Source organism: Pseudorca crassidens, chromosome 11, assembly GCF_039906515.1.
Source record: "Pseudorca crassidens isolate mPseCra1 chromosome 11, mPseCra1.hap1, whole genome shotgun sequence".
Lineage (NCBI taxonomy): Eukaryota > Metazoa > Chordata > Mammalia > Artiodactyla > Delphinidae > Pseudorca > Pseudorca crassidens.
This window is the reverse complement of record NC_090306.1, coordinates 25,767,599-25,795,098: the sequence shown is the minus strand read 5'-3', so window position 1 is coordinate 25,795,098 and position 27,500 is coordinate 25,767,599. Positions and strand designations below refer to the sequence as shown.

At 41.5% G+C, this 27,500-nt stretch overlaps 1 protein-coding gene, 1 long non-coding RNA gene and 1 other non-coding gene across 5 annotated transcripts in view; 2 read left to right on the top strand and 1 right to left on the bottom strand.

Moving 5' to 3' along the window:
- Positions 1-6,719, top strand: part of LOC137202799 (uncharacterized) — a 52,615-nt gene extending 45,896 nt beyond the window's left edge. Inside the window, exon 5 of the long non-coding RNA XR_010932791.1 lies at positions 6,339-6,719. This is a non-coding gene — a long non-coding RNA (uncharacterized lncRNA). The remainder of the gene's footprint in view (positions 1-6,338) is intronic.
- A 2,353-nt stretch (positions 6,720-9,072) lies between these two features.
- The window catches only part of DENND5B (DENN domain containing 5B), a 212,082-nt gene continuing 193,654 nt past the window's right edge, over positions 9,073-27,500 (top strand). Inside the window, exon 1 of one of the 3 annotated variants that reach the window (XM_067696090.1) lies at positions 9,073-9,497. In XM_067696090.1, the coding sequence (XP_067552191.1) occupies positions 9,371-9,497 (127 nt within the window). In that variant the 5' untranslated portion in view covers positions 9,073-9,370. The remainder of the gene's footprint in view (positions 9,498-27,500) is intronic. The other 2 variants (XM_067696088.1, XM_067696089.1) reach the window with 2 other exon arrangements.
- Positions 16,932-17,038, bottom strand: LOC137203099 (U6 spliceosomal RNA). Its single transcript, XR_010932929.1, has one exon. It is a non-coding gene; the product is annotated as a U6 spliceosomal RNA (small nuclear RNA).

Here is a 27,500-nt window from a genome sequence, read left to right as displayed (position 1 = left end):
TCCAATAATCTAGTGCAGTGGGGGTGAGGAGACAGTGGGGTTATAAATGAAACAAGATAGACCACATATCGATAAATGTTGAATCCAGGTAATCAATACATGGGGACTCATTATTCCATTCTTTCTTTCTACTTTGTGTGTTTGGAAATTTCCAGAACAAAAGTTTAAGAAAAGAGTTCAATATTTATCCAATGTTTAGAGACTGTTGCTGTTCAAAAAAAGGACACAGGATACAAGACTGTAAATTGTTTTCTATATTTCACTTGCTTTAGGGTCTTTTTTCTTTAAAGGATTCTGTAAAATTGTACATTTCAAGACGAATATAAAAAGTAGTGTGTATTTATCCATAATCTCCTTTATCACAGCTTCTGGGTGCCTCCTGTACACTTCCAATTATAGCAATGAGAGTAAATAATTCCCCCTAATTTGGTCTTAATGTTCAACTCTTGTCACATTAATTGCTACCTTTGTGTAGCTACTGCCTAGTAATACATCACTAGACAAGACAGACATTTTAGTGTCTAAATTCAGATGTTAACCATGCAAGTTTTTCATTTTTCAGTAATTTACTTGTTTTAGGTGAAAATTTTTAAATTCTGTTTTAACTTAGTTCATTATTGTAATCTGGGCATATTTTGCCTTAGAGGCATCTCCAGAACTCACTTTTTACCCAACGATGTTGAAAAGGTGGTTCCACAATATTTTAACATTTCTAGCTATAAATTATTTTTACACCCTGAATAAGATACTCCTGCCACCACCACCCCCTCGCCACATGTGAAGACGCAACTTGAAGACGGCCGTCTGCAAACCAGGAAGAGGGCTCTCCCCAGACACCCAATCTGCTGGCACTTTGATCTTGGATTTCTCAGCCTTCAGAACTGTGAAAAATAAATTTTTATTATTTAAACCTCCCAGTCTATGATAATTGCAGCCTGAACTAAGACAAGGAGTTTGGTGTTTTATAAGCCTAGATAGCAATTTTGTAAAGTGATAAAAAGTTAAGCAAACTTAACTTTTAACTAAATTTAAGGACAGGACAGCTTAATACAGAAAGTTGAAGTTATGTTATCCATCTCAAACCTTGAAGAAATAGGAGTATAAATTTAAAATGGTTGTTTCATGCTCTTGGTTCTTCACTACTAGATAATGCTCTTTCCTACTCTTAGTTAATAACATGCATATCTAAAATTAAGCCTCTTGTGTTGCCTTGGATTCTGTTACTTTAAATAGGCACCAACCAGATTATAATTTTTACTTGTTTGAAGGTTGTTGGAGTCTGATATTAATTTCTTTCCTGCCAAAAAATTCACAATGGGCAAGCTGGAAGTCAGAAACAATTATTCAGGATAGCACAATTAAATTGGCTTTTCTCCCGGCATCTTTCTTGTTACCTTTACTTATCGCTGGAGTCTGAAGTTCAAGGAAATAGTCATAGGAGAATTCTTTTAAAAGAGTGAGAGAGAGAGAGGCTATAGTTTTCCTAAAACAGAATAGGTACTTTCCAGAATGTATTCCAAAAAGTATTATGTAATCTAAAATTGCTCCCTAGAAATCATGGAGGGGGTTCTAAGCTTGGAGGATAACAGTTGCTTAGAAGCAACTAAGATGAATAAACATGCTGCAATTTCCTCCTAAGATTTCAAGCCTAATTCAATGATGGGATTATGTCTAAATTGCTAAGCTTAAAATAATTGCCTCACGAATAGTCATATTGATTATGACTGAAAAACACAGAGGATCTGTGTTCTATTTTTAGTTTAAATGTACACTCTTTGTTGAGGAAGCTGAGGGATGCATTTACAGTTTTCTGAAAGAATAAACTGTGATGTGTGGATGTGAGGAAAGAGAAAACAGTTCTTGACCTCCATAAGCTCTCAGCTGCACAAGTTGGAAAGAAAAGATTTATATATCTGAATTAGTTAATATTGCAAGACTAAATTGTGTGGGACTAATTACAAGTGCCTCTGAATTCAGGGTGGGAGAGAATTGATGAGTGAGATTTCTGTGATTTAAAGGAAGTATTAGAAAAATTGTATATGAAGTCTGGCACTGAGAACTCAGGTTTACGTTCTGGCATGTGGTAAGGGTCTAAAGATGTTGGGTCCAAAACACGCCCAAATCAAGATCCGTAGTTTTATTTAGCTGGCTCTTCAATTCAGTGCTTTCAGCTGTGAGGTTTATAGTTGAAACTGAAGAAGGTCACACATTGATAACACGAAATCGAGTTCATCACTGAATAGCCAAATTAAGTGGTTTTGATGATTGAAAATTATACACACATAAACATTATACTTTGCTACATTTCGACATTTATAGTTACTTATATTCTTGAGACTATTTTGGATCTCATTATGTGCAACACTGTATATCTATAGGACGCATTGACATATCACTAGAACACTGCCTGGCATACAGTAGGCACTCAATAAGAATTGTTGAATAATGAATGAATTGTCAACATTCATACTCCTTTATGCATGCATGTGTATATATGCATATATGAATATATCTATAGTCATTCAAATTGATCTTAAGAATAAGTCAATAAAAGAGTTACAAGTTTGAGTTATTTATGAAAATAATCATGATTCACAATGTTGACAATCTTTTCTCACAGAAAAATACACATACACACTTAAAAAGGAAAGGTTTTGAATTACAAAACTGCAACAGATGCCTGTTGTAAAATTTTTTAACAATTTATAAATTTCATATTTGAGATATGAAAAATAAAAAGTGGAAGCTTTTCATATTTTCTAAGCACAAACATAAGTATAGAGTTTCTTTTTAACACAGGATCATACTCTATATTTTTCTTTCTTGATTTGATATATTTTATATATTCAACCATATAGTAGATAATTTTTTTTCTATCCGTGCATCCTTCTTTCTTACATTACACCACATAGATATACCATAATTTATATAACCATTTCCTTTTGGTAGAAATAAGATTGTCTCCATTTTTTTAATACCATGAACAATGTTTCAGGTCATATCACTGCACACATATCCTTTGCTTGTGTATTTTTGTAGGAGAGATTCTGAGAAGCAGAATTGATGAAACAAAAGGTAGGAGTGTTCTAAATTTTGATGGAAAATCTGTATTTTAATCGCTACTCTTATATTCTCAATCTTGGTTTAGAGAAGGAACCCATCCAACCAAGGAAACTATCCTCTACAGCAGACTGTTAAGATTTCTTCCTCATCCTATGGTCCCTGATTCTCAGGTGGAGCCTGACCTAGCTGCCTGAGATTCTAGTGGCATATTGTTGTTACCTCCTTGAGAAGAGATAGCACTGGGGCTTTTTCCAGAATATGGAATTATATATTCTTTCCTTTTAGATTTAGAATATGTATAATTTTATTTTTAACTGGGAGGGAACTTACAGATCAATCCCCTTATTTGGGGGGCATACTTTTAGTTGCTAGTAAAAGAAAATAACTCAAACCGGCTGAAACAATAAAAGGAATGTATTGGCTCACATTAACTGACAAATCCCAGATATTGACCTGGCTTCTTGTGTGATTTGATCCGGAGTTCATGATATAATCTGCTTTTCAGAGTTCCTCTAGTCTCTGCCCTGTTCTGTATGTTGCCTTCATCCTTGGCCTGGCTTTCCTTGTAGGGCTACCAGCAATTCTGTATACTTCCTCATTTACATCCAAGACGAGAAGAGGTTGTTCCTTCCTCCAGTTATCAAATGAAAGTTCTGAACCTCACACTAAGTAGACCAGCTTAGGACAATTGTCCATCTTCAAATCATTAACCCTTAAAGGGACATAGGTTCACAAAGCCTCACCCTAGAGCTAGCAGTAAGGCCAATCCCACCCAAACAACATCAAGGCTAAACAATGAAGGGAGGGGAATGGATTCTGATTAAACAAACACTCCTTAGGGAGGAACTTCCTTTCCTCTTGCCTCTTTTCCATAAGGAGGGACTTCTACTACGGTAACACTCATGGCCCCTCCTTTGCCCCTTGCTTACTATTCTCTTGAATGATGGATAGCAAAGTCTGACGTTCATGGTCCTCATTTCTCTGCTGGATGGAGCTAATCTAATTAAAGGTTGTAAGCATTGAAGATTCAGCTATTTTCTTTCCACCTGGAGCTTATGTGGGGCAGCAATACTAGGGTAAATGTAGATGTTCTGCAGTCTCAAATGTTCCCTTCTGTGTGCCGTGCCAGGGTCTGGCTTGGGGGAAGATTTCTGAACACAAAATGTAATCTATCAACAATTGAAAAAATAAGTTTATGATATTTTAAATATAGTCTGCTATTGTTTCAAGAAGTAGATAAGGTACAATTAGTTTTTATAGGTTTATGTATTTATAGTTATATAAATCTTGAAAACATATACAGAGTTACAGCTTCTCTTCACGTCTTTTCAATTGGGGTTGGGTGGATGCCTAGAGAGGTATTTATACCTTTTAGCCTGGGGTAGCCAGAAGGTTTTGCTTAATCCTTCCTATCAGTATTCTCCAGGCCAAATCACACTTACATATATGCTCTTTTGGCTGCAAGGGGCAGAATCCCAATTTAAATTACCTTAGGCAAAAAAAAGTCAAATTCATGATAACATTAGAGGATGCTTGCTCCATTTGTGTCCTCTGTCCTGAGCGTCATCCTCATTCTTCTCTCTTGCTGCAGATTATCTTTCTTCCCATAACAGAAACATGACCACTGGTATCTCCTGAGTTTCTCAGCTTACAATGCTGGTCACCTGCAGAGAGACCACCTCAACTCTCTAGGTTTCAAGTCCAAGACCAATGAGAAATTGCTTATTGGCCCAGCTTGGGCCACAAGGCTTCTTCTAGACCAATCAATTGTTTTGAGAGGAGGGAGAGATGTGCGTGCGTGTGTGTGTGTGTGTGTGTGTGTGTGTGTGTGTGTGTGTATGTGTGTGTGTCTGTGAGATGTTGTATCACATCATTGTATCGATAGCTCCTAAGAGAGCAATTTGGTTGGAATGAAAGGAACAGTGTTCTCAGAAGAAGGAGGCGGTCCTGAGAAAATAATTACACATAAATCTACTATAGTATTATTGGAAAAAAGAGAAAGAATAGGACTAGATGATGAATAGGAACTAATGTTTGGTATTTTATATGAGGTAAAGGGAGAAAAGAAGGTCTAGAGATTTCATTGAGAAAGTAAGGAAACATTCATGTGAAACTTTTTTTTTTAACATCTTTATTGGAGTATAATTGCTTTACAATGGTGTGTTAGTTTGTGCTTTATAATGAAGTGAATCGGCTATACATATATCACCATATCTCCTCCCTCTTGCGTCTCCCTATTTTTTTTAATTAGGATTTTTTAAAAAAAATTTTATTTATTTTTGGCTGCGTTGGTCTTCATTGCTGTGCGTGGGCTTTCTCTAGTTGTAGTGAGTGGGGGTCTACTCTTTGTTGTGGTGCATGGGCTCCTCATTGTGGTGGCTTCTCTTGTTGCGGAGCATGGGCTCTAGACGTGTGGTCTTCAGTAGTTGTGGCTCGCGGGCTCTAGAACGCAGGCTCAGTAGTTGTGGTGCTCCGGTTTAATTGCACCACTTTCTTGATGTCCTAGTGGATTCCTTAATAAGATTTGACCTCTGCTCACTAAATCCTACATCACTTTTTGAACTTGTCCTGTGGAATATACGACATTTTACTTTTTATTATCTCTTTTTGGTATTTTAATTATTATTATTAATTTTTTGCGGTACGTGGGCCTCTCACTGCTGTGGCCTCTCCCGTTGCGGAGCACAGGCTCTGGACGCGCAGGCTCAGCGGCCATGGCTCACGGGCCCAGCCGCTCCGAGGCATGTGGGATCTTCCCGGAACGGGGTACGAACCCGTGTCCCCTTCATCGGCAGGCGGACTCTCAACCACTGCGCTACCAGGGAAGCCCGGTATTTTAATTATTTTTGAAAAATATTTTCCTTCCTGCTAGACTCTAGACTCCTGAAGAAGAGGGATTGTGTTTTATTTAGTTTCATATTCTCAAAGCATTAGCATAATGACTTACATAAAAGAGATTTTTTATAAACTTGGACCCATTGTATACAGTAGAAACAGATTTATGCAAAATCGCGAGATGGCTGTTTTGCTACCAAACTCTTATTGGCATAAACTGACACTTTTTCTGAAACTAATGACGAGGGAATATGGTTATTGATTTTCCAAATAACTTTTCATTGTGATAAGATTTTCCCAGAAAGCTAAAACCCTGGCAGAAGAAAATGTCACTCAAGAAAACGTCACTCACAAAAGAAAATCTTTTGTTGGAATTGTGATTATTTGGCATGTTTTGTGCTATGTAGAGGTTAAAGCTGGGATTGTTTTCTCCATTGCAGGTTCCCAGTCAGGCAGCATATGTACAAGCAGAATGCAAGGCCATGCTCTAAGTATTTGATCAATGATCTGCTGTCTCTGAAGGACTCTCTGGTAAAAACTCCAATGGAGGGCATCACTTATGCTTGGAGAGGCTCAGCCATGCTAGGGTCTGCTGCCTGCAGGAAGCACAGGAATGAGGAATTGACTGAGCACGGCTAACCTGGTGGCATATCATGTGGTGACTCTGACTACTAGTAAAATGTGGTCCAATGAACATCTGGGACTCTGAATAGTTACTTTAGCAATCCCATCTCTCTTGGTTGTGAGTATGTGTGGAAGACATGGTGGAAATGAAGGACGGTACCGACAGAGGTTGTCTTAGCATGGGAATAGGGATATGATCTCTCCCCTCAACACAACTTAAATATTTTGTAAGATTTAAGTCATTTTTGTTCACTTAGCTAATTTATTTCTATGTCATTATTTTGGAGGAAAACATGTATGCAATGATATATAGTTAATTCTTGGTTATCCTTTCAGCTTTTTTCTTTTTTGTTTTTTGGTTCGCGGGCCCCTCACTGCTGTGGCCCCTCCCGCCACGGGGCACAGGCTCCGGACGCACAGGCCGAGCGGCCACGGCTCACGGGCCCAGCCGCTCCGCGGCATGTGGGATCCTCCCGGACCGGGGCACGAACCCGCGTCCCCCGCATCGGCAGGCGGACTCCCAACCACTGTGCCACCAGGGAAGCCCTCAGCTTTGTTTAATTGCAGCTTAATGCAGAATATACCTACACATTGTCATTCTGAAGTGATAATTAGAACATATCCAGGTATCTTCAAATTAGAGTTTAATCTTGTAATGTGTGACAATTCTCTTGAAAGCCTTAGGGGCGATTTTAGAGATTTTGTCTATTTTGATGAAATTTATATATCATAATTGAATGCATAACATTTGAAAAGTAACTGACTTATGAGTTTGTAAGCCCTGCATTACAAACTCATAAGTCAGTTACTTTTCAAATGAACAAAAAGTGACATATCCCTTGGCTAGTGCAAACAGTAAATTAGTTTTCTATTGTGCTTTGTTTTATTAGTCTAGAATCTAACAAACAATCTGTAAGGATCTACCAGCAAAGACAGGAGAAACATACACAACCTGTCATTCCCTCCCCCCACCATTAGTGAAATTGTTTTACATATTTCAGTACTCTGTATATGAGAAACAGCAATCATTGTATAATAGCAAATTAGCATATGTTCATAAATATGTCACAGATATTACAGTTTCTGTATTTTCCTAGTAGCATCAACAACTTGTTACTACCTAGATAACCACCCTTCTTTCATTCATTCTATAAACATAAATTGAAGGACTACGTGGACCAGGGTTCTGATATATACTAGAAATAGGAATAGCAGGATGGTGACTCCTGCTGTGTGGAGCTTACAACCCAGATGAGCAGACAGACACAGAAAAAGTCATTATAAGCGTTTTGAGGGAAAAGTGCAGGGTGCAACAGGAGCTAATGGTGCGTTTCCCAGGCTGTGGCTCATTCTGATTTTTTGATTCTTCTTACCCTTCTAACTTGGAGAGAAAGTGAGGGTACAAGCTACAGTAATTGATGGTATGCATGCATACATATCTTCCAGGAAGAACATTATTCAGTCAAATAATTGAGGTTCGTCCTCTCAGTCCACCTCCCTGGAAGGTTTGCTTTTGTGTCTAGCAGCGTTGTTCACGATGCACACCCACACGCCCCCCCCCCCCCCCCGCCCCGCTCCCTTATCCCCAAATCCCGAAGGAAGAGAGTACGGAGTGGTGTGGAAGGGATGACACTGTGGAGTGGGATGGATTCAGTTTTTCACCTTTCAAGAGAGGAAGAACTGACTGGTGAGCTCGTTCTGAATAATGTGAAGTCAGAGGAAAGTGCAGCGTAAGAGAGCCATAGTCTTGCGAAGAGCAGAGTTCAGGGTCTAATTCCTGTTGCTTTATCAGCCGCTGATTGTACCTGCTGGGAGAGCTGATAATATCAAAAGAGTACAGAGCTGGGGAACTGGAGCGCCTTGGCTACTTTACACTGACCTGGAAAATGTCAGGATAAATTACGGAATGGGTCGAGGAGGGGAAGTTGGTAATTGAAGTCCTTTTAGAAGTCTCAAAGCTTTGTGGATATTGAGTATTGTTCCCCCCCTGCCCCCTTCACCATTGAGCTGGCACCAATTCAGTGAGGAAGGATGGCTTGTGAATGGGGCTGAGGGCTGGGAGAAGGATTCAAAGACTAGGATCTTAAAATGAGATTGGCATCTGCACTTGTCACAGTTTAAAACATGTTGATGGTCCAGATCGTTGTGGGAAATGATTTCAGAGCGCCGTTAACCTTTCCCAAAGCTGCATTTCTTTTTTTAAAAAATCAGGATAGGTAGCATCCCGTTTAGAAAGCATAATCCTGCTCTGCGGCTTTGCCTCTTGCGGGCAGGTGGAGGCCAGGAGCCGCGTGTGTGGGGTCGCCCCCGCGCCGCAGCCCCCGCCGGCGGGCGGGCACGAATCCCGCCAGCCCTGGGCTCTCCCTCCGAGCCCGCTGCACGCGCGCGCACACACACGGCCGAAACGCGCGCTCCCGCCCCTCGCGAGCGCGCCCTCCTCTCCGCGCCCCCGCCCCACGCGCCGGTCCTCCGCGCCCCCGCGCTCCCACAGCCCGAGCGCCGGCTCAGCTGACCCGCGGGCGCCAGACGCCGTGGCTCCCAGCTCGCGAGTGCAGCTGCGGCGGCGCGGGCCTCTCACGGCGACACTCCCCCCCCCCGCGCCCCTCCCCCACCCCGCACCGGGATCCGGACCGACTGCGCGCGAGCTCGCGGCCCCTTCCCCGGCGCTGAGCGAGGAGCCAAGCTGCGGTGACGAGCGGCGGCTGCGCGGCCATGGGCGCGCCCGGGTCGCCCTAGGGCGGGCGCGCGGAGACCAAAGCCCGAGCGGCAGTCTCGGCCGCGAGCCCTCTCGGGAGGCGGCGGCGGCGGCGGCGGCGGCGGCGGCGGCAGCAGGAGCAGCGCAGCCGGGATGAGCGGGAGCGGCGCGGCGCCTGGCCCGGGCTCGGGCTCCTCCCCGGCCGCTTGCCGTTTCGCGCACTACTTCGTGCTGTGCGGGATCGACGCGGACAGCGGCCTGGAGCCCGACGAGCTGGCGGGTAAGGCCGGGCTGCGGTGGCGTGGGGGTCCCTTCAGGGACGCGGGGGGTGCTGCGGGGACGCTTGGGAGGCGGCGTGCGGGCTCCAGACAAAGTCAGCTCCCGGCGGCGCCCGCTCTCTGGCCGGCAGGGCTCTCGGGCGGCGATTAATGACATTGTTATTTATTCCGCGTGCAGGGTGCGCTGCTGAGCCCGCGGGCGCCCGCCGGGGGCTTTTGCCTGACGGGCGCGGGGTTAGGAATAACGGGTGCGGGGGCAGTGTCGGGGTCGGCCCCGAGGGCACGGCCCCAGCCCGGCGCGCCGGCCCCCTCGCCCGCAGCTGTCCGCGGAGGCGGCCGGTGAGTCACCGGGCGCATTAACTCCAGGCCTCTCTGTGCTCCTGCGGCTCCCGCCCCCTACCCTCCACCCTCCGCCCCGGCTGCGAAGTTTCAGCCTCGGCACGTGACGTGGCCCCCCGGCCCCCTCGGGGAGGGGAGTTGGAGGCCGCGGGGTTCGCGCCCACCCAGGTGGCGGTGGCCCGTGGGGCGAGCACCGGGCGGGAGGCTGGTTGTACTTCATCCCTGACTGTTCCCGGTCTGCGCCGCCTCACGCCTCGGGTTCTGCGATGACCGTCGAGTCACCTTTTGGAATCCTGTCGGTTTGGCAGTGTCACCGGAGCTGGCGACGATCTTTGAACGCTCGGGTCCTGGCACGACGCTTTGTTGACACCGCTTATACTGTTCCGAGTTTAAGTAGTTGGATATTTCCCCTCAGTTGGGTGCACCGAGTGTTGCCGCCTGGGTTTTCCTGGAGGGGCATTGGCCCGTCCTCTTGACTCAGTTGGTGGCGCAGTGCAGGACTGAGCTGGGGAACCGACGCTGGGAAGGGGGGCTATTAAAGGATGGTGGTGGAGGAGCCGGGGGTGAGTGCACAGTGTCTGGAGGAGGCCGGGGAGAAAAGGCTGATTTCATTTTTCATGCCTGTGTCTTTCTGCTTGCCTTTTTGGGATCTGAATCTGGATTTTTTTTTTTTTTTTTATTTAATGGGTGAGATAAGTGACATCTACCGCTTGAACTTTATCTGTGTCAGTGTTAAACACTTAGGTCATAGCCTTTCAGAGCAGCTTCTTTTGGACATAGCATTCTTGATTGCACCAGTGTGTATTTTTCTTTTCTTTTCCTTTTTGGAGGGGCGGACTGGGAAGAATGTATTAAATAATAAACAATAGTAAACAAAACTGTTCAGCCTTAAGATACAATACCCAAGTGACCTCTTAACCTAAGTGAATATCTTAAGTCGATTTCGCAGCAAAACATTTTCAACAAAAACTATGTCTAGTTTTACTTAATTTTATTTTTTGAAAAGAGAGAGGAGTACCAGGTTTTCTCTATGTGTAATTATATATTCATGTTGTTTCTTCAGTTAAGATTTCATGTACATATTAAGAATGGCTTTGTTAAGGGTTATGGAGTTAGAAAAAAATGTTTGCAGAGGAATTTGGAGAGATTCCTCTTTTGGGATTGGTGAAGGGATTATTTTATGTTTCTAGAATCCCTTTTCCCCTAAACATCTCCCTAAGCATTTGTGGCACTGAGGCTCTTGGAGACCTTCTGTCAGTGGCGACTGATGACTGGAAAAAGCCTGTATTTTTTTCTTCATCAAGTCTGTATGCCTAGTAAAGCTTAAACAACACCTGTAAGTGTGGCCTGGGACTCTTTAGGCATAGTGCAAATGGCTTTAACAAAATTAAACAGTAAAAAAACTTTTAATGCTTTTTTTTAAAGCACAAACTGGCTTCTCCTTTTGCAGTACTATGGGTGAGTGTGGGTGTTGTTTGAGATTTCTGCCCCTCATAATACTTGGTGTTTTGAGGTAACAATTTTGTCTGATAATATTTTCATTCGTTCATTCAGCAAATAGTTTTGAAAGCCTTTAGGTGTAGATTGTGTTCTAGGCCCTGGGCTCAGCTGTAATCAAAGCAGTCAAAAAATTCCTGCCATCATAGAACTTACATTCTAGCATGACGAAATAATAAAAATATATAGTTTGTCAGAGGTTAATAAGTGCTATGAGGAAAAATAAAGCAGGGAAATGATGGTAGGGCAGTGCCAGCAGAATGGTGAGACTTGTGGGGTCGTAATGATTTTAAATAAGATGGTTAGGGAAGGCCTCACTGATAAGGTGATATTTGAACAGAACCCTAAAGGAGGTGAGGAAGCAAGCCATGTGGATTGTCTCAGGGAACAGCATTGTAGGCAGAGGAAACAGCACGTGCAAAGACCTGAGGTGGAAGGGTGCCTAGTTTTGCAGGTAACAGCAAGGAGGCCAGTGTGGTTGATACTGAGTAAGAGGGAGGTTAGTAGATATGATCATTGAGAAGGGGTAGGGGAGATTCTGTAGGGCCTCATAGACAGACTTCTACTCTGAGGTGGAAAACCATCTCACTGGGTTTTGAGCAGTGTAATGAGATCTGATGTACCTTCTGAAAAGATGGCTGTGGTTACCATGTTGACTGGAGTATATCAGGGGCAAGGATAGAGATGGACCAGTTAGGAGGCTCTTTTTCACTGTTGGAGGTGAGAGTTGTTGGTGGCTTGGACGAGGGCAGTAGCCGTGAAGTGGTTAGAAGCTGGATATATTTTGAAGGGAGAGTCAGCAGGACTTGCTGATGAATTGAGTATGGTATTCATACTCAAAGAAAGTGATCAGAGATGACTCCAGGGTTTTCTGCCTAAGCAATTATAAGCACCTTTATTTACTAAAATTGGAAGACTGATGGAGAAGCTGGCTGGAGAAGATTAGTTTAGCTTTGGACATGTTAAGTTTGAGGTTCCCGTTAGACATTCAAATGGAGATACCAAGTAGGCAGGACATATTTCAGGGGTCTGAATTTATTTTTAGATATGAATCGAAAGCCATGAAATTGGGTGACATCACCCAGGGAGTGGGTGTAGATAGAAAAGAGGATTGAGTCCTGGAGACATTCCAACAGTCAGAGGTGAGAAGGATGAGGGGAAAACAACCAAGGAGGTTAAGAAATGTGACCAGTGAAGGGCTTCCCTGGTGGCGCAGTGGCTGAGTGTCCACCTGCCGACGCAGGGGACACGGGTTCGTGCCCTGGTCCGCGAAGATCCCACATACTGCGGAGCGGCTGGGCCCGTGAGCCATGGCCGCTGAGCCTGCGTGTCCGGAGCCTGTGCTCCACAACGGGAGAGGCCACAGCAGTGAGAGGCCCCCCCGCCCCGCCAAAAAAAAAAAAAAGAAATGTGACCAGTGAGAGGAGAGGAAACAAGAGAATGTAGTATCATGTTCCAGCTAACAGTCTTCTTAACTGTTTCCACAGAGTTACATTTAAGGATCAGGAAACAAGGCCAGTGAGTTAGGCAAATTAGTCAGAAGGTAGTTTCTGTTTTGCTGCATTAATTTCAAAGTTAATGATAGTTAAGTTTCTATTTTACTTTTCTGGAGCTGATCCATTTTTATCACACTGTTTCTTAGCAAGTTGTCACCCTGCCTGTAGAAGATCTTAATTGACTTCTATTAAACGTAAATTCTACCAATTGCTTTATAGACTTTTTCTTAACATATGCATATTCCTAGAACTCACACTGTGCAGGTGGTGGGACATTGTTATCAAATGAAGGACACAAACCATATGATGAAGTAACAATTAAATAGACTGAGACTTTATGAGAAATGAGACTTTTACACTCTTCCAGTAAGGTGCTGCTTTACCAACAATGGAAAAGACTTCTTTCATCTCAAATAGGTCTTTTAACAGCAGAAGATAATTTAAATATATATAAATTTAAAATATTTAAAAATGGAAGACCTAGAAATTTTACGGAGATATCTCTCTCTATATGTATACTGTTACAGCAGTATTGCCTATTGTCCTTTCTCTACCATGTCTTAGCTGTTGTGCTTCTCCTACTCACTGTATGTTTTCAAGATGTACTTTATCCGTAAACAAAATTGTCCCTTAAATGTTAAAGCAGAAATGTTTAAATTTCTCTTAATGTTAAAGAAAACAAAAAGTTTCAAACTGATTCTTTATTGCATAAAGAAGAAAGGGGCTGTAAATAGAAGTCACTGGAATTAGTTGATGTGAAGGGAAGAAGGTGTCATTTTGAAATTTTCTTTTATGTCTCTCATTTCCTCCAATACCTAGCTGTAGGAATTTATGTGGCTTGATTTACAGCACAGATCTTTCAGGCAATGGAAAAGTGAAGGATGTGGGGCTTCCCTGGTGGTGCAGTGGTTAAGAATCTGCTTGCCAGTGCAGGGGACACGGGTTTGAGCCCTGGTCCGGGAAGATCCCACATGCTGTGGAGCAACTAAGCCCGTGCGCCACAACTACTGAGCCTGTGCTCTAGAGCCCACGAGCCACAACTACTGAAGCCTGTGTGCCTAGAGCCTGTGCTCGGCAAAAAGAGAAGCCACCGTAATGAGAAGCCTGTGCGCTGCACGAAGAGTAGACCCTGCTCGCCACAACTAGAGAAAGCCCATGAGCAGCAACGAAGACCCAACGCAGCCAAAAATAGATAAATAAATAAATTTAAAAACAAAAAACAAACAAAAAAAAAAGAAAAATGAAGGATGTAATTAGACCTTTATTTAAGTAACATAAATATGCGAACCCCCAAGAAGGAAAAGCCTTTGCCTCTCTCTTTCATAGTACCTTATACATAGTACATAGTGTTTAATAAGACTTACACATGAGTCTACAAATTGTGTGGTGACCAGAATATTCTTAAAGCTTTCCCATGGTAGCTTGGATTCAGTACTGCTGATAGATATGGAAGTCTGATGGGTGAGCACTGCCACAGACCTTTGTTTAGAGATCTTCCTTGGTGCCTCCAGCTGTTTATTTTTAGCCTTGGTGTCTTGGCTCTGGTTTCCAGAAGAGTTTAGAGGCAGTGGAGACCATGGTCTAAATTCAAATATAAAATTTAGTTGAGACTGACAGTATCATGCCACAGTAGTGCTGGAAAGGATCTTAGACATCATTTAGAGTGAAGAAACCAAGGCTGAGAGTTTGAGGTCTTAGAGATCACATTTGACCAGTGCAGGCACCAGACTAAAGCCTGTTTTTTGGGGGTTTTTTTTGCCTTGTCTCGCGGCTTGTGGGATCTTAGTTCCCTGATCAGGGATGGAATCTGGGGTCTCGGCAGTGAGCGCTGAGTGAGTCCTAACCACTGGACTGCCACGGAATTCCCAAGCCTGTTTGTTCTAATACACAAAGCTCCATAGTTATTTAAGCTCAGAAAAAAGATGAGGTTTACTCAAATTGCAAGCATTTCAGGATTGCCCTTAATCCAGACTGAATGTCAGTAGTCAAGTCTGTGCTAAAGTCTTTTAAAAACTGCCGCCAGGTGTACGGGCGTGGGTGGGGTAGGAGCTTCCTTCATCTGACTACATTGGTGGTGCCTCAGTTGTTAGCCTTGTGGACATCCCTGGCCCGCAATAGATTATGTTTGGGAGTTTGGAAGGTCTGACCTGGTAACTGGGAGGCTGGGGAAGGAATAATACAAGGATCAATTTCCATTGTAATGGGGCCAAAGAAGATTCAAGGTCTGGTTGCTGTGGTATAGTGATAACTTGATTTTAAAAATCCACTGGGAGGGACTTCCCTCGTGGTCCAGTGGTTAAGACTACGCACTCCCAATGCAGGGGGCCTGGGTTCTATCTCTCGTCAGGGAACCAGATCCCACATGCCACAACTAAGAGCCCACGTGCTGAAGGTCCCGCGTGCTGCAACTAAGACCCGGTGCAGCCGAATAAATAAATATTAAAAAAAAACAAAAAAAAAGTTAAAAAAAATCCACTGGAAATAAAATTCTTCATGGTGAAATTGGCCCAGCAGTGAGAGCAGCTAAGTCCCTGTGGTAACCCTAGGGCTCAGGCACCTGCTGCATTGGTTAATGCAGGACCTTCCAGCATAGGGAGCTCAGAAGACCAGAGAAGACAAGATGGATAGGGAGAGGGGAGGAGGAAGGGGCATAAGTGTCTTTGGAGGAGGAGAAAATAGTAAGAGAAAGGGGAAGAAAGGGGACAGGAAGAGAAGAAGAAGGCTGGAGGAGGGCAAGTACATAATATCCACTGCTAAGGAGTTGAGACATACTGTTCTGAAATTCCTGAGTATATCCTTTTGTTTGCATTTCCACTTCTGGTCACAGACACTCTTGGAGTAATAGAAGTTAGTCATAATTTCCATGGAACTCCATATGGAAGAAAACATTTTCTTCTTCTATAATTTGTTAGAGGGTAGAGGTGGTTCCTACATAAGGTACTTTAGTCGACTATACTTCAATTAAAAAAAAAGTACTTTAGGAAACAAGTGTTATATGTCCAGATCCTTAACAGTTTTGATTAATAGTGACCTAAATTTTGTTTTTGGTAAAGCTGTAACTACTATTATGCTTTGGATTAATTATTCAATTTTTTTAAAATGAATTTATTTATTTTCGGCTGCGTTGGGCCTTCGTTGCTGTGCATGGGCTTTCTCTAGTTGTGGTGAGCGGGGGATACTCTTCATTGCGGTGCATGGGCTTCTCATTGCGGTGGCTTCTCTCTATGTGGAGCACGGGCTCTAGGCGTGCGGGCTTCAGTAGTTGCGGCACGCAGGCTCAGTAGTTGTGGCTCACGGGCTCTAGAGCACGGGCTCAATAGTTGCGGTGCACGGGCTTAGTTGCTTCATGGCATGTGGGATCTTCCTGGACCAGGGATTGAATCCGTGTCCCCTGCATTGGCAGGCAGATTCTCAACCACTGCACCACCTGGGAAGCCCCTAATTATTCAATGTTAAATGCTTACAGTGTGCCAGGTTGAGGAGTATATAGGTGACACTCACTGTTCTGAAAAAATCTACAATGAAATAGCAATAATAAAATAACATTTATTTAGTACTTTCCACATGCCAAGCACTGGCATAATACTTCATGATTATTACCTCATTTAATCCTGACAACAACCTTAGGAAGTGGCACTATTTTCTCTATTTTCCAGATGAGGAAACAGGCTAGAGAATTTAAGTACTTTACCTAACTTCATATAAGAAGTGAGAAACCTGGATTAAAATCTGACATGATCCATCCATGCTCATAACCACTACATTTGCTGCCTCCTTAGTAACATATACTGTATCACACAGATTATAAAATCTACCAGTACTCTTCATGGATAACCTTATAATCAAATGAGATTATTTTTTAAACTCCTCTGTAGAGGAAAGATATTAAGAGGGAGAAGACTGGTCTTTATGATCTTTAAGACCTGACTTGGCTTGTCTCTTCTTAAAGGTGGCACTGCATGCATTCTATCATTCATTTATTAAAAAAAAAAAAAAAGAATATATAATTGATTTACTTTTGTTCTTTTCTTGTGGTATTAAATTTTTAAAATATCTTTATTGGAGTATAATTGCTTTACAATGTTATGTTAGTTTCTGCTGTACCAAAATATGGAATGCTTCACGACTTTGCGTGTCCTCCTTGCGCAGGGGCCATGCTAATCTTCTCTGTATTGTTCCAATTTTAGTATACGTGCGGCCTAAGTGAGCACTACTTTTGTTTTTATTAATGTATATTTATAAAGATAAGATATTATATAGGTATAAGGCATTTACTGCATAAATAAAAATACCACTTTCAAAAAAATCTTAAACCTTTTCATTCTTCTTACTGGGTTTTATACCTGTCTTTTCTTAGCATAAATTACTTGTCCTTAGGTAAGTTTATAGTTTTGAAGAGGAATGTTGGTTGCTTGTGAAACCATGGCTTGCGTGGCTGTCAGTACAGTTGTTAAAGCTGGATGCACAGTCAGAAGCTGAGAGTCCCATCCTGGGCCTGTTACATAGGACAGCTGTGGGCCTCAAGTGTTTTTTTGTTTTTTGGTTTTTTTTGAATTTTATTTTATTTATTTTTTTATACAGCAGGTTCTTATTAGTCATCCATTCTATACACATCAGTGTATACATGTCAATCCCAGTCTTTAATTTTTGCCAATTTGATTACTATGTGTCTTGGTGTGTTTCTCCTCGGGTTCATCCTGTATGGGACTTGCTGTGCTTCCTGGACTTGGGAGGCTCTTTCCTTTCCCATGTTAGGGAAGTTTTTGACCATAATCTCTTCAAATATTTTCTTGGGTCCTTTCTCTCTCTCTTCTCCTTCTGGAACCCCTATAATGTGAATGTTGTTGTGTTTAATGTTGTCCCAGAGGTCTTTTAGGCCGTCTTCATTTCTTTTCATTCTTTTTTCTTTATTCTGTTACACAGCAGTGAATTCCACCATTCTGTCTTCCAGGTCACTTATCCGTTCTTCTGCCTCAGTTATTCTGCTATTGATTCCTTCTAGTGTAGTTTTCATTTCAGTTATTGTGTTGTTCATCTCTGTTTGTTCTTTAATTTTTCTAGGTCTTTGTTAAAATTTCTTGCATCTTCTCGATCTTTGCCTCCATTCTTTTGCCAAGGTCCTGGATCATCTCCACTATCATTATTTTGAATTCTTTTTCTGGAAGGTTTCCTATCTCCACTTCATTTAGTTGTTTTTCTGGGGTTTTATCTTGTTCCTTCATCTGGTACATAGCTCGCTGCCTTTTCATCTTGTCTGTCTGTGAATGTGGTTTTTGTTCCACAGGCTGAAGGATTGTAGTTCTTCTTGCTTCTGCTGTCTGCCCTCTGGTGGATAAGGCTATCTAAGAGGCTTGTGCAAGTTTCCTGATGGGCGGGACTTGTCTCAAGTGTTTTTATCTGTCTCCAAGGGGTTAAGTGAGATTATTGATTTCTGAACTTACCACTCCTGTCTTCTATGGGCCTGAAATTATTTTTGAATGAAAAACTAAGTATATCGGTTTTTTAAAAGATTAATCCTAAATGATATAGAACATGAAGACTGAATATACCCCATATTTCACATGAGGACTGATGGAGTAATTATAATTTCATCCACAAGGAATGGAAAAAAATAAGTTAGTCTATGCAGTGCCCTTTACAGGAAAGGTGCAATTTTTAGTAAGCTTTTTGAAATATTAGTATCAGTTCATGGGCTCTCAGTTGTTATCTGCATGGACTCTTAGAAACCCAGAGATCCCTGTTTGAAATGACGATATTATATAATCTCTAGAAGTCTATATTCTAGCATTATGGATGGTACTGCCAGTTCTCCACAAAATAGCCAGTGGGATCTGAGAATAATTTTTTCCACTTAAAATTCTTCAATAGATTCCTTTGTATTCAAATTCTTTAATGGTATCTTAGTTTGTTCAGGCTGCTATAACAGAATACCATATACTGGGTGGCTTATAAACAGCAGGAATTTATTTCTCACTGTTCTGGAGGTTGGGAAGTCTGAGATGAAGGTGCCGGCAGATCGGCTGTCTAGTGAGGGCCCACTTCCTGGTTCATAGATGGCTGTCTTACATGAAAGGGGTGAGGTTGCTGTCTGATGTATCGCTTATAAGAATATGTATGAATCCCATTCATGAAGGTTCCACTCTTATGACCTAAGCACATCCCAAAGGCCCTACCTCCAATGGTATTCATCACATTGGGGGTTAAATTTCACCATAGGAATTTTGGGGAGGGACACAAATATTCAGTCTGTTCACCCTGGTTGGCAAAGCTGTTCATGATCTGCTTTCTGCCTGCCTTTCCAACCTTCTCAGATTGGATCACTCTTTCCTGCTACATTGGTTTTCTTGCAGGTTCTTAAACACAGCAAGCTGCCTCTTTTTTTTAAATTTTAATTTATGTATTTTATTTATTAATTTTGGCTGTGTTGGGTCTTCATTGCTGCATGTGGGCTTTCTCCAGTTGAGGCAGGTGGGGGCTACTTTTGGTTGTGGTGCGTGGGCTTCTCACTGTGGTGGCTTCTCTTGTTGCGGAGCACAGCCTCTAGAGCACAGGCTCAGTAGTTGTGGCTCGTGGGCTCTAGAGCACAGGCTCAGTAGTTGTGGCGCACGGGCTTAGTTGCTCCGCGGCATGTGGGATCTTCCCAGACCAGGGCTCGAACCCGTGTCGCCTGCATTGACAGGCAGATTCTTAACCACTGCACCACCAGGGAAGCCCCAGCAAGCTTCTTATCTCATGGCCTATTCATCTTCTGTTCTTTCACTAGATCCTCTTCCCCTAGACCAGCATCGTCCATTGTAAATATAATGTGAGACACGTTTGTAGTTTTAAATTTTCTAGTAGCCACATTTAGAAAGGTAAAAAGAGACAGGTGATATTAATTTTATTTATATGTCTAGGAGATTATTTCAACATATAATCAATATAAAAATTATTCATGAGATATTTTACATTCTTTTTTTCTTACTAAATCTTCAAAATGCAGTGTGTATTTTACTCTTTCAGCACATCTCAATTTGGACTAGCCACATTTCAAGTGTTTAGTAGCCACATGTGGGCGGTGGCCACCCTTTGGGCAGTGCAGCCCTACATCTTTGCAAGAGTGGCTTCTTCTCCTCGTTCAGGTCTTTGCACAAGTGTTACCTCCTCAGAGCAGCCTTCCAAGACCACCCTGTATAAAATAGTATCCTTCCTCTCCCGGCCTGCCCCACCCTGCAGTCGCCCTGCTGTATTTCCCTCACACTTATTACCACAGCACTTATTAGTACTGGACAATATATTGTGAATGCATTTGCTTGCTTTTACTTTTACTTTTTATTTATTTGTTTGTTTGTTTATTTTTGGCTGCATTGGGTCTTTGTTGCTGCACGTGGGCTTTCTCTAGTTGTGGCGAGCGGGGGCTACTCTTCATGCAGTGCATGGGCTTCTCATTGCGGTGGCTTCCCTCGTTGTTGTGGCTCGCGGGCTCTAGAGCGCAGGCTCAGTAGTTGTGGCGCACGGGCTTAGTTGCTTCTCGGCATGTGGGATCTTCCCGGACCAGGACTCAAACCCATGTCCCCTGCATTGGCAGGCGGATTCTCAACCACTGTGCCACCAGGGAAGCCCTGCTTTTACTTTTTAATGTCAATCTTCCCCATTAGATTGTCAGCTCCTAGAGGGCAGGACCTTGTCCCTCTTGTTTAGTATTGTATACCCTTTGACTAAAATAGTGCCTGGCCCATTATGGGGACTCAGATTGTTTGAATAAATGAATGAGATAACTTGAGATGGACAAATATAGAACTTTTCCTTTTGTTACCAACAATAAAAGTTAGTATATTTGTTTTTTTTGTGGGTTTTTTAACCTCTAAAATGGACTAGAGTTTTTTTTTTAAAATGGGAAGCTTGAAATTGATTAAAAAAACCAAGAGAGTGGATGAATGATTAATTTTTTAAAAGGTGTATGTCAGCTTTGTGGAAAGCTACTAAAATTTCTTATGTCTATAATATTTATTAGCCTAATCCTTCCCTCTTGAAATAAGGTATGATAAATAGATAAATAAAATTAATAAACTTTTTTTTTTAAACACTAGTTTTATGCAAGCAAGCATGCAGATACCAGCAATGCTTTGATTTTTTTTTTTTTAAGCAAACAACATGTCTTACTTATTTATGAACTAGTGCCAAGTTATGAGCACATAAATGGTGGGTAGTGTTTATGAAATTTCAGAAAGTGTCTGTACAAACGAGCACTGGTAGCTTCAGTTGTGTCTTTAGAGGAATACCTTAGGAAATTGCATTCAGTTTCCTTCTTCATGGGCATCCACATCAGTTTTGGGCCTGATCAGCCAGGACAGTTCTCTTCTATAAAGTTTAATCCTTTGTATTTTTTTTCCATTTATACTCTGTCTTTTTTTTTTTTTTTTCGCCGTACGCGGGCCTCTCACTGCTGTGGCCTCTCCCATGGCGGAGCACAGGCTCCAGACGCGCAGGCCCAGCGGCCATGGCTCACGGGCCCAGCCGCTCCGCGGCATGTGGGACCTTCCCGGACCGGGGCACGAACCCATGTCCCCTGCATTGGCAGGCGGACCCTCAACCACTGCGCCACCAGGGAAGCCCCTATACTATACTCTGTCTTTATCGTACCTTGTATAATGTTCTGTTCTGCCTAAGGCTTGAGTTTTTAAGATGGCACCATTTAATAACCTAGAGATTCCCAAAATTTTCAGTATGAGGCTGTCTTCTACATTACTTTTCAAACAGAATGCAAGGATATCTGTCTTAGTGTGAGGAGGGTAAGAACTGAGAATTCTGGGAATAAAAATGGAAGTATTTTATGCACTGCTGAGACAGCACGTCATGAGCCTAGAAGAACATGAAACAGTTGCTTTCCCCTTCATTCCTGTACCTTTCCCAAGAATCCATGATTTTTACTAACTTTATTCTAAATTAAATATTGTGACTATTTTAATTAGTGGATTTCTTAAGTTAATGCCTTTTAACTTGTATAAAATGTATACAAGTTATACATATATATGATGTATATAAAAAATATATTTCTTATATATAAAATGTATAAAACTTGTATACATCACTGGTACAGAAAGTTTAATTTTGAAATAACGCTTTCTTTAAATGAACTTTCAAAGATAACGTGCTAGCACTATTAAGTCAGAAGTAGTTCCAGGAAATCACCTTTATATGATGAAGCTGTGAAAATAGTTAACATTTATTGGGCCATGAACTGTGGTTGGTTTATAAACATTGTCTTTAATCCTCACGATAACGCGAAGGTATTACTATCATCACTTTACCGGCGAGGAGGCTGAGGTTTGGTGAGTTGTTGCCCAAAGTAACAGAGACAATAAAGGCCAAAGCTGGAATTGCATCCCGGTGACCCTCCTCCACTGTGCCCTGCTGCCCCTCCAAGTCTTCCAGACCAGCTGTCCTCAACTGCTGGGTGGTGACATATTACCGTGCCTGGCAGTTGTGAGTTGGGTCACAAGTAATTATTAATAATAGTTGAAACACTGAGGTTGTAAATGGTATGTATTTTTAAATAAGTGGGATGAATTCAAGGTCTTCCCTCTAATGATGTCACTCTCACTTACATTCCTATGTGCTTTTATTGAGTGGAAGAGAAAGAGGTGGCATTACATGCACCATACCAGCAATTGTGAATAGCCCCATACATGATGGGAAATCTGTCTTGTTAATACTACTGCCAAGCTAGTTATTGATGAGTTGTGAATAGTTTTCATATATTCATGTTCTCTTAGGAATACCACTGCAAAAGTAGTCTATTTGCTTCCCTTCCCTGTATATTTTTTAAAAAATTTGTTCATAGTCCAAGGACACACATGGGAGTATGTTTTTCAACACTTAACATTGATCTAGATTGTTTCTAGATACTTTTCTCAATTATAAAATATGACAGTGATTTGCAAAGAGCTTTTAAACTATAGAATACAATAAAAATATGAGGTAGAATTATAATTTTAGAGTTGTAGAATTTTTAAAGTTCAACCCTGCTGTGGACTAGTAGTCTGAATCCTTAGATACAGCTTGTAGACCTCTAGGTTTTAAACTGTGAAACCCAGTTTAAAGATATTTTAAATAGTTTGTTTTCTATATCCCAGAGGCCTTGTGATGTAAATCCACCTGTTTTGCATAATTGTCTCCTGCCCTGGCCTAGAGAATCCAGGTTTCTGCTTTGAAGATCATGTTTTCTTGCCTTCCCTGTCTCTCTCTTTTCTAGTACAACACACTCCCAATTTTAACACAGAAAATTATTCTATAGTTTGAGGAAACATTCATGTAGAAGTGATATCTAAATTAAGTTTCCAATAGTCAGCATGGCACAAGTTTGCTCATAGACCAGGCTTTTGTACTTTTTTTTTTCCCCTAATCCCTTCTTCAAAGATCACCCTTATTTTCATCTTAGTCCTCTTAAAACCACAACCTGCTCTTTTGGTTCTTTTTTCTATAACAACGTGGAGAAGGGGAAATAATTTTTTGGCAAAAATTTTCACTGTCATTAACATCTCATAGTGAAGAAATTGAGGTCTCATGAATCCTCCAGTTACCTTCATCCCCAGCACAAACAGGGAGGAGGTTTGTTTGTTTTTTGGGCTGCGCTGCGGCTCGTGGGGTCTTTGTTCCCTGGCCAGAGATCGAACCTGGGCCCCAGCAGTGAAAGCCCCAGGTCCTAACCACTGGATCACCAGGGATTTCCCAGGGAGGAGTTTCTAATTTAATTTTTTTTAATGAATGCATGCATGAATGAATGCATGCATGAATGAATGAATTTATGGCTGTGTTGGGTCTTTGTTGCTGCACGTGGGCTTTCTCTAGTTGTGGTAAGCAGGAGCTACTCTTTGTTGTGGTATGCAGGTTCTCTTGTTGGAGCACGGGCTCTAGGCACACGGGCTCTAGGCACACGGGTTCAGTAGTTGTGGCGCACGGGCTTAGTTGCTCCGCAGCATGTGGGATCACATGCCAGGGTTTGAACCCGTGTCCCCTGTGTTGGAAGGTGGATTCTTAACCACCGTGCCACCAGGAAAGTCCAGGGAGGATTTTCTTATTTCCCACAGCTATTCAGGTTCCATACTTTCTGTTTCTAGTATCCCTTCAATTTCCTTCCTTTTCCTTCCCTCATAGGCCTTTGGGAAAACAGGGACAATCTGCTAGATCAACAATATTCTTTCTATATATTAAATTTATATCATTTTGTTTCCTCCCAGGACTAAAATAACAAGGAGAGATTGTTTCCCCGTAGGCAGATGAAATGTGAATTGTTTAGGGGGAGGTGAGCATCCCGTACTCTCATACAATTCCCTGACGTGGAAGTCCTCCCTGTCATAAGAATCAGTACCAGCATATGAACTGGAATTCCATGAGAATGAGACTTTAATAAGAATAGTTTGGGCAGTAGGAATTTAGGACTGCTTAGTAGGTTTAAAGCTTATGGATGATTCACTTCTAGGACCACAGTGTTTTGTTTTACTTTCCAGGTTAGTTTTCTTCACTGTAAGTTTAACCCTAACTTTTAAGGAAACTTAAGTGGCTGGGGTAACAAGATAACAAATTGTTTAAAAATGTTTCCCCATCTCCAATCTCAAGTGTGTCTTAATGAACTTTTGTCCAAATTTCAAAATATTCTGGCTCAGCTCCAGGAAAATGAGCTTTCGTACTTGATTCCGTTTGCTTTGTGCCATTGTTCATGAGAACAATGACTGTGATTTCACAGTTTATTAAACCATAAGCATCCGTACCATTGAGGTGTTTATGCTAAAATAGGTTATTTTGTTTAGTTGTTCTCACTCCTGTCTGGCAGTGCTTATTTTTCCATTGGCAGCCCTAGTTACAATTTTATTTTAAATAAATACATGAAAGCCTTGTGGGCTCGAATGTAAAATCTTGTGTATTCCTCACAGTGAAGGACTGACAGGCCTCGTTTACTGTGAAGCACTTGTAAACCATCTTGTCCCTGGTGGAAGGGGCCGGTGGAGAGAGAGTTAAAGTGTGCGCGTATAGAGGATGGAAGACAAAAACTTAAAACCACACCTGTTATTCCAAAATTCTCTTTTCCTGATCTCATTGATCTATCTCTTACCCTCTCTTCTACATGGAACACAGATTTTGTGGTTAGAGTGCGAGAAATGGTACAGAGATATCCAGACAAATGCCCTAGATCCTGGAGTGCCCACAGTAATTGTGCTAGAGGAGTCATTACAGGGTCTTCTGTACAAATGTCACACCTGCTAAAAGTTTAACAGAATCATGTTCACTCTTCCCTGGGATGAAATCTTCTCTAACTAGGAGTAAAGATGTAGCTTTTTCTGAATGTGGCCATAAGGCCAAAAAGTAGACATATTTTGTTGAATCATTAGAGGGCAGAGGCCTTGCTGTGAAATGTCTGTTGACATGTATGCATATTTAGTAGTTATTTCCATGCCCCCGTGAACCCTGTTGAATAGATCAGGTGACAGCTTTTATCTGAAAGTCAGTCTTTGAGGGGCAGCTGAAGCATGGATGTATGTGTGTGAGAGATTGGTGTTTTTTTCAGTGTAGGAGAAAGAAGTAACTTCTTAAATTCCTTGCTCTTAAAAGTAAGGAATTCCTTCATAAAATTCAGATTTGCTTTGGGACTTAAAGGAAATGGTTGTATTATTTTAGTGAACATGACTGAACAGTTTTTGAATGTCTTCTGAGATAATGAGATACAGCCTCCTCTCAAGTGTGGGAACTATTTTGCACCCTGTTCCCCTGTTCCCTGACCTCTGCCTTTTGACCCTGCTGCTTTGTGTGAGATTATGGGCCTTTGAGCTTTTCACCAGTCGACCCAGGTTTCCTCATACAGAAACATAAAGCTTTAAGCTTCCTTAAAAGGTGTTCTTAGAATTGGGGAGAACATTCAGATTTAATTGTGGGCATGACTTTTGTAAATATTTTTTCTTTAAAAAATCTGCTTTTTTCTGTCCAAAGTATCTATATATTTTCTAATAGGAACTCTAAAGTTTTGTGACTGTGTATATGACTAAATATGTTTTTTTCTTTGGAGAAAAGTGTCACAAAGTAAAGGTGTTTATTTAGGGAGAGACTTAAAATTCGAGCTTTCCAGGGTAAGGGAACCCAAGAGAAACCCAACTGTTTGCTCCCTATCGTTGTTTCTTTAGGTATGAGAAGTTAAAAATCTGTATTCATAGGGTGTTATGCAAGAGCAACAAATTGAATATTTTCAGAGAGAATCAATACTTTAACCTGCTTATCTTTCAATAAGCACTTTTTAGACAAAAAGTGAGTAGGAAGAAAATTAGAGACAGACAAAAGGAGATGAACGCATTTAGTTTTGCTACTTGTTTGTAGTTAATGTTTTTGTTTTGTTTTTGGAAAGAGGGTAAAATTAGTGTCACAGATAAAGGTTTGCGGATTGTCTATGTGTTTTATTATTGCTTTGCATACTATCTTCAAGTTTATCCAGAAAACTACACATTTGCTCTGTTTTGGACATTTTAGTAGGACTTTCTGAGGAATGTGTGTTTTACACACTGTCCGAAGGCTTTATAATAATGAAGCTTTTGGACTTTTGTTTGCATGGCACTTTGCTGCTACTGACTATCCTACCAGAAGTGAGGATAGGTAAAATAATTGGCTTGAAATAATAAAAGACAATAAGTGCTTTTAAAAAACGTATGTGGCTTTTAAATTATAAAAATAATATATGCTCAATTCGAAAGCTGAAGAATAGAGGATTGTATTAAGAAAACACAAGTATCTGTTATCCCAAAGGGGTGGAATTTAAATTAAGAAAAGAAGTTCTGATTTCTGGTCACTAGTTAGAAGCCAGAGTGACCATTTTACTGAGGTGTTGTGGTTAGATAAGCTGAGCAATAATCTGAGAAACACAATAAGATTTTCTTTTGTCTAAGTCATTGCCGTTGATTTAGTAAGACAGTTGTGATGATCTCTGTGAAGAATTGTTGGTTGAAGGAGTGAATGAATAAATAGTATGGAGTTGTCTACCTCAGGTGTTTACTTTGAGAGATAAAATTAAGTCCTTAGTACTTACAACACAATCTTTTAAAAACCAAAATCCTCTAAGATCAGTAATTAAAATGAAATGGAAAAAGAAAGAGTAGCTTTGAATCTCAGGAGTTTAACACTAAAATGATACATTAAAATTTTTTTTTCATTTTGGAAAAGAAAGAGGAAAGCACTGGTACACAAATGAGGTGGAAAGACAGAGGAAAGAGAAGCTGGTAAGCAAGAGACAGTTCAGTGACAAATGAGATAAAGTCTTGATCTCCGTCTTACTGGGAATCCAATTTATTCGTAGTCACATAGCAGAATGGAAATACGTTTAGATGGCATAAGAAACCTCTGATGGAAAATCTGGTTGTCTCCCCTCAGGTTGCTGAGTCTAGAAGCAGCAGCAGACCTGACACTTGTCCCTCACAGCTCCCTTCCTGTCTCCCACGTGGGGGCTGTGTAAACATTTCAGGAGCAGTGCTGGCACTGGCCTCAGAGAATTCAGAGAGCAGGGCCTGCAGTTTCCCTTTTCATGTAGCAGAATAATAAGAACAGGGACAATTTTTTGATTGTCTTGCAATGTTTTGGCTGTTGGTTCTTTTAGATCCTTTCTGTAAATTACTTTCCTCCTAAAAGACACTTAGTCATATGTTTAATGTGTTTAAC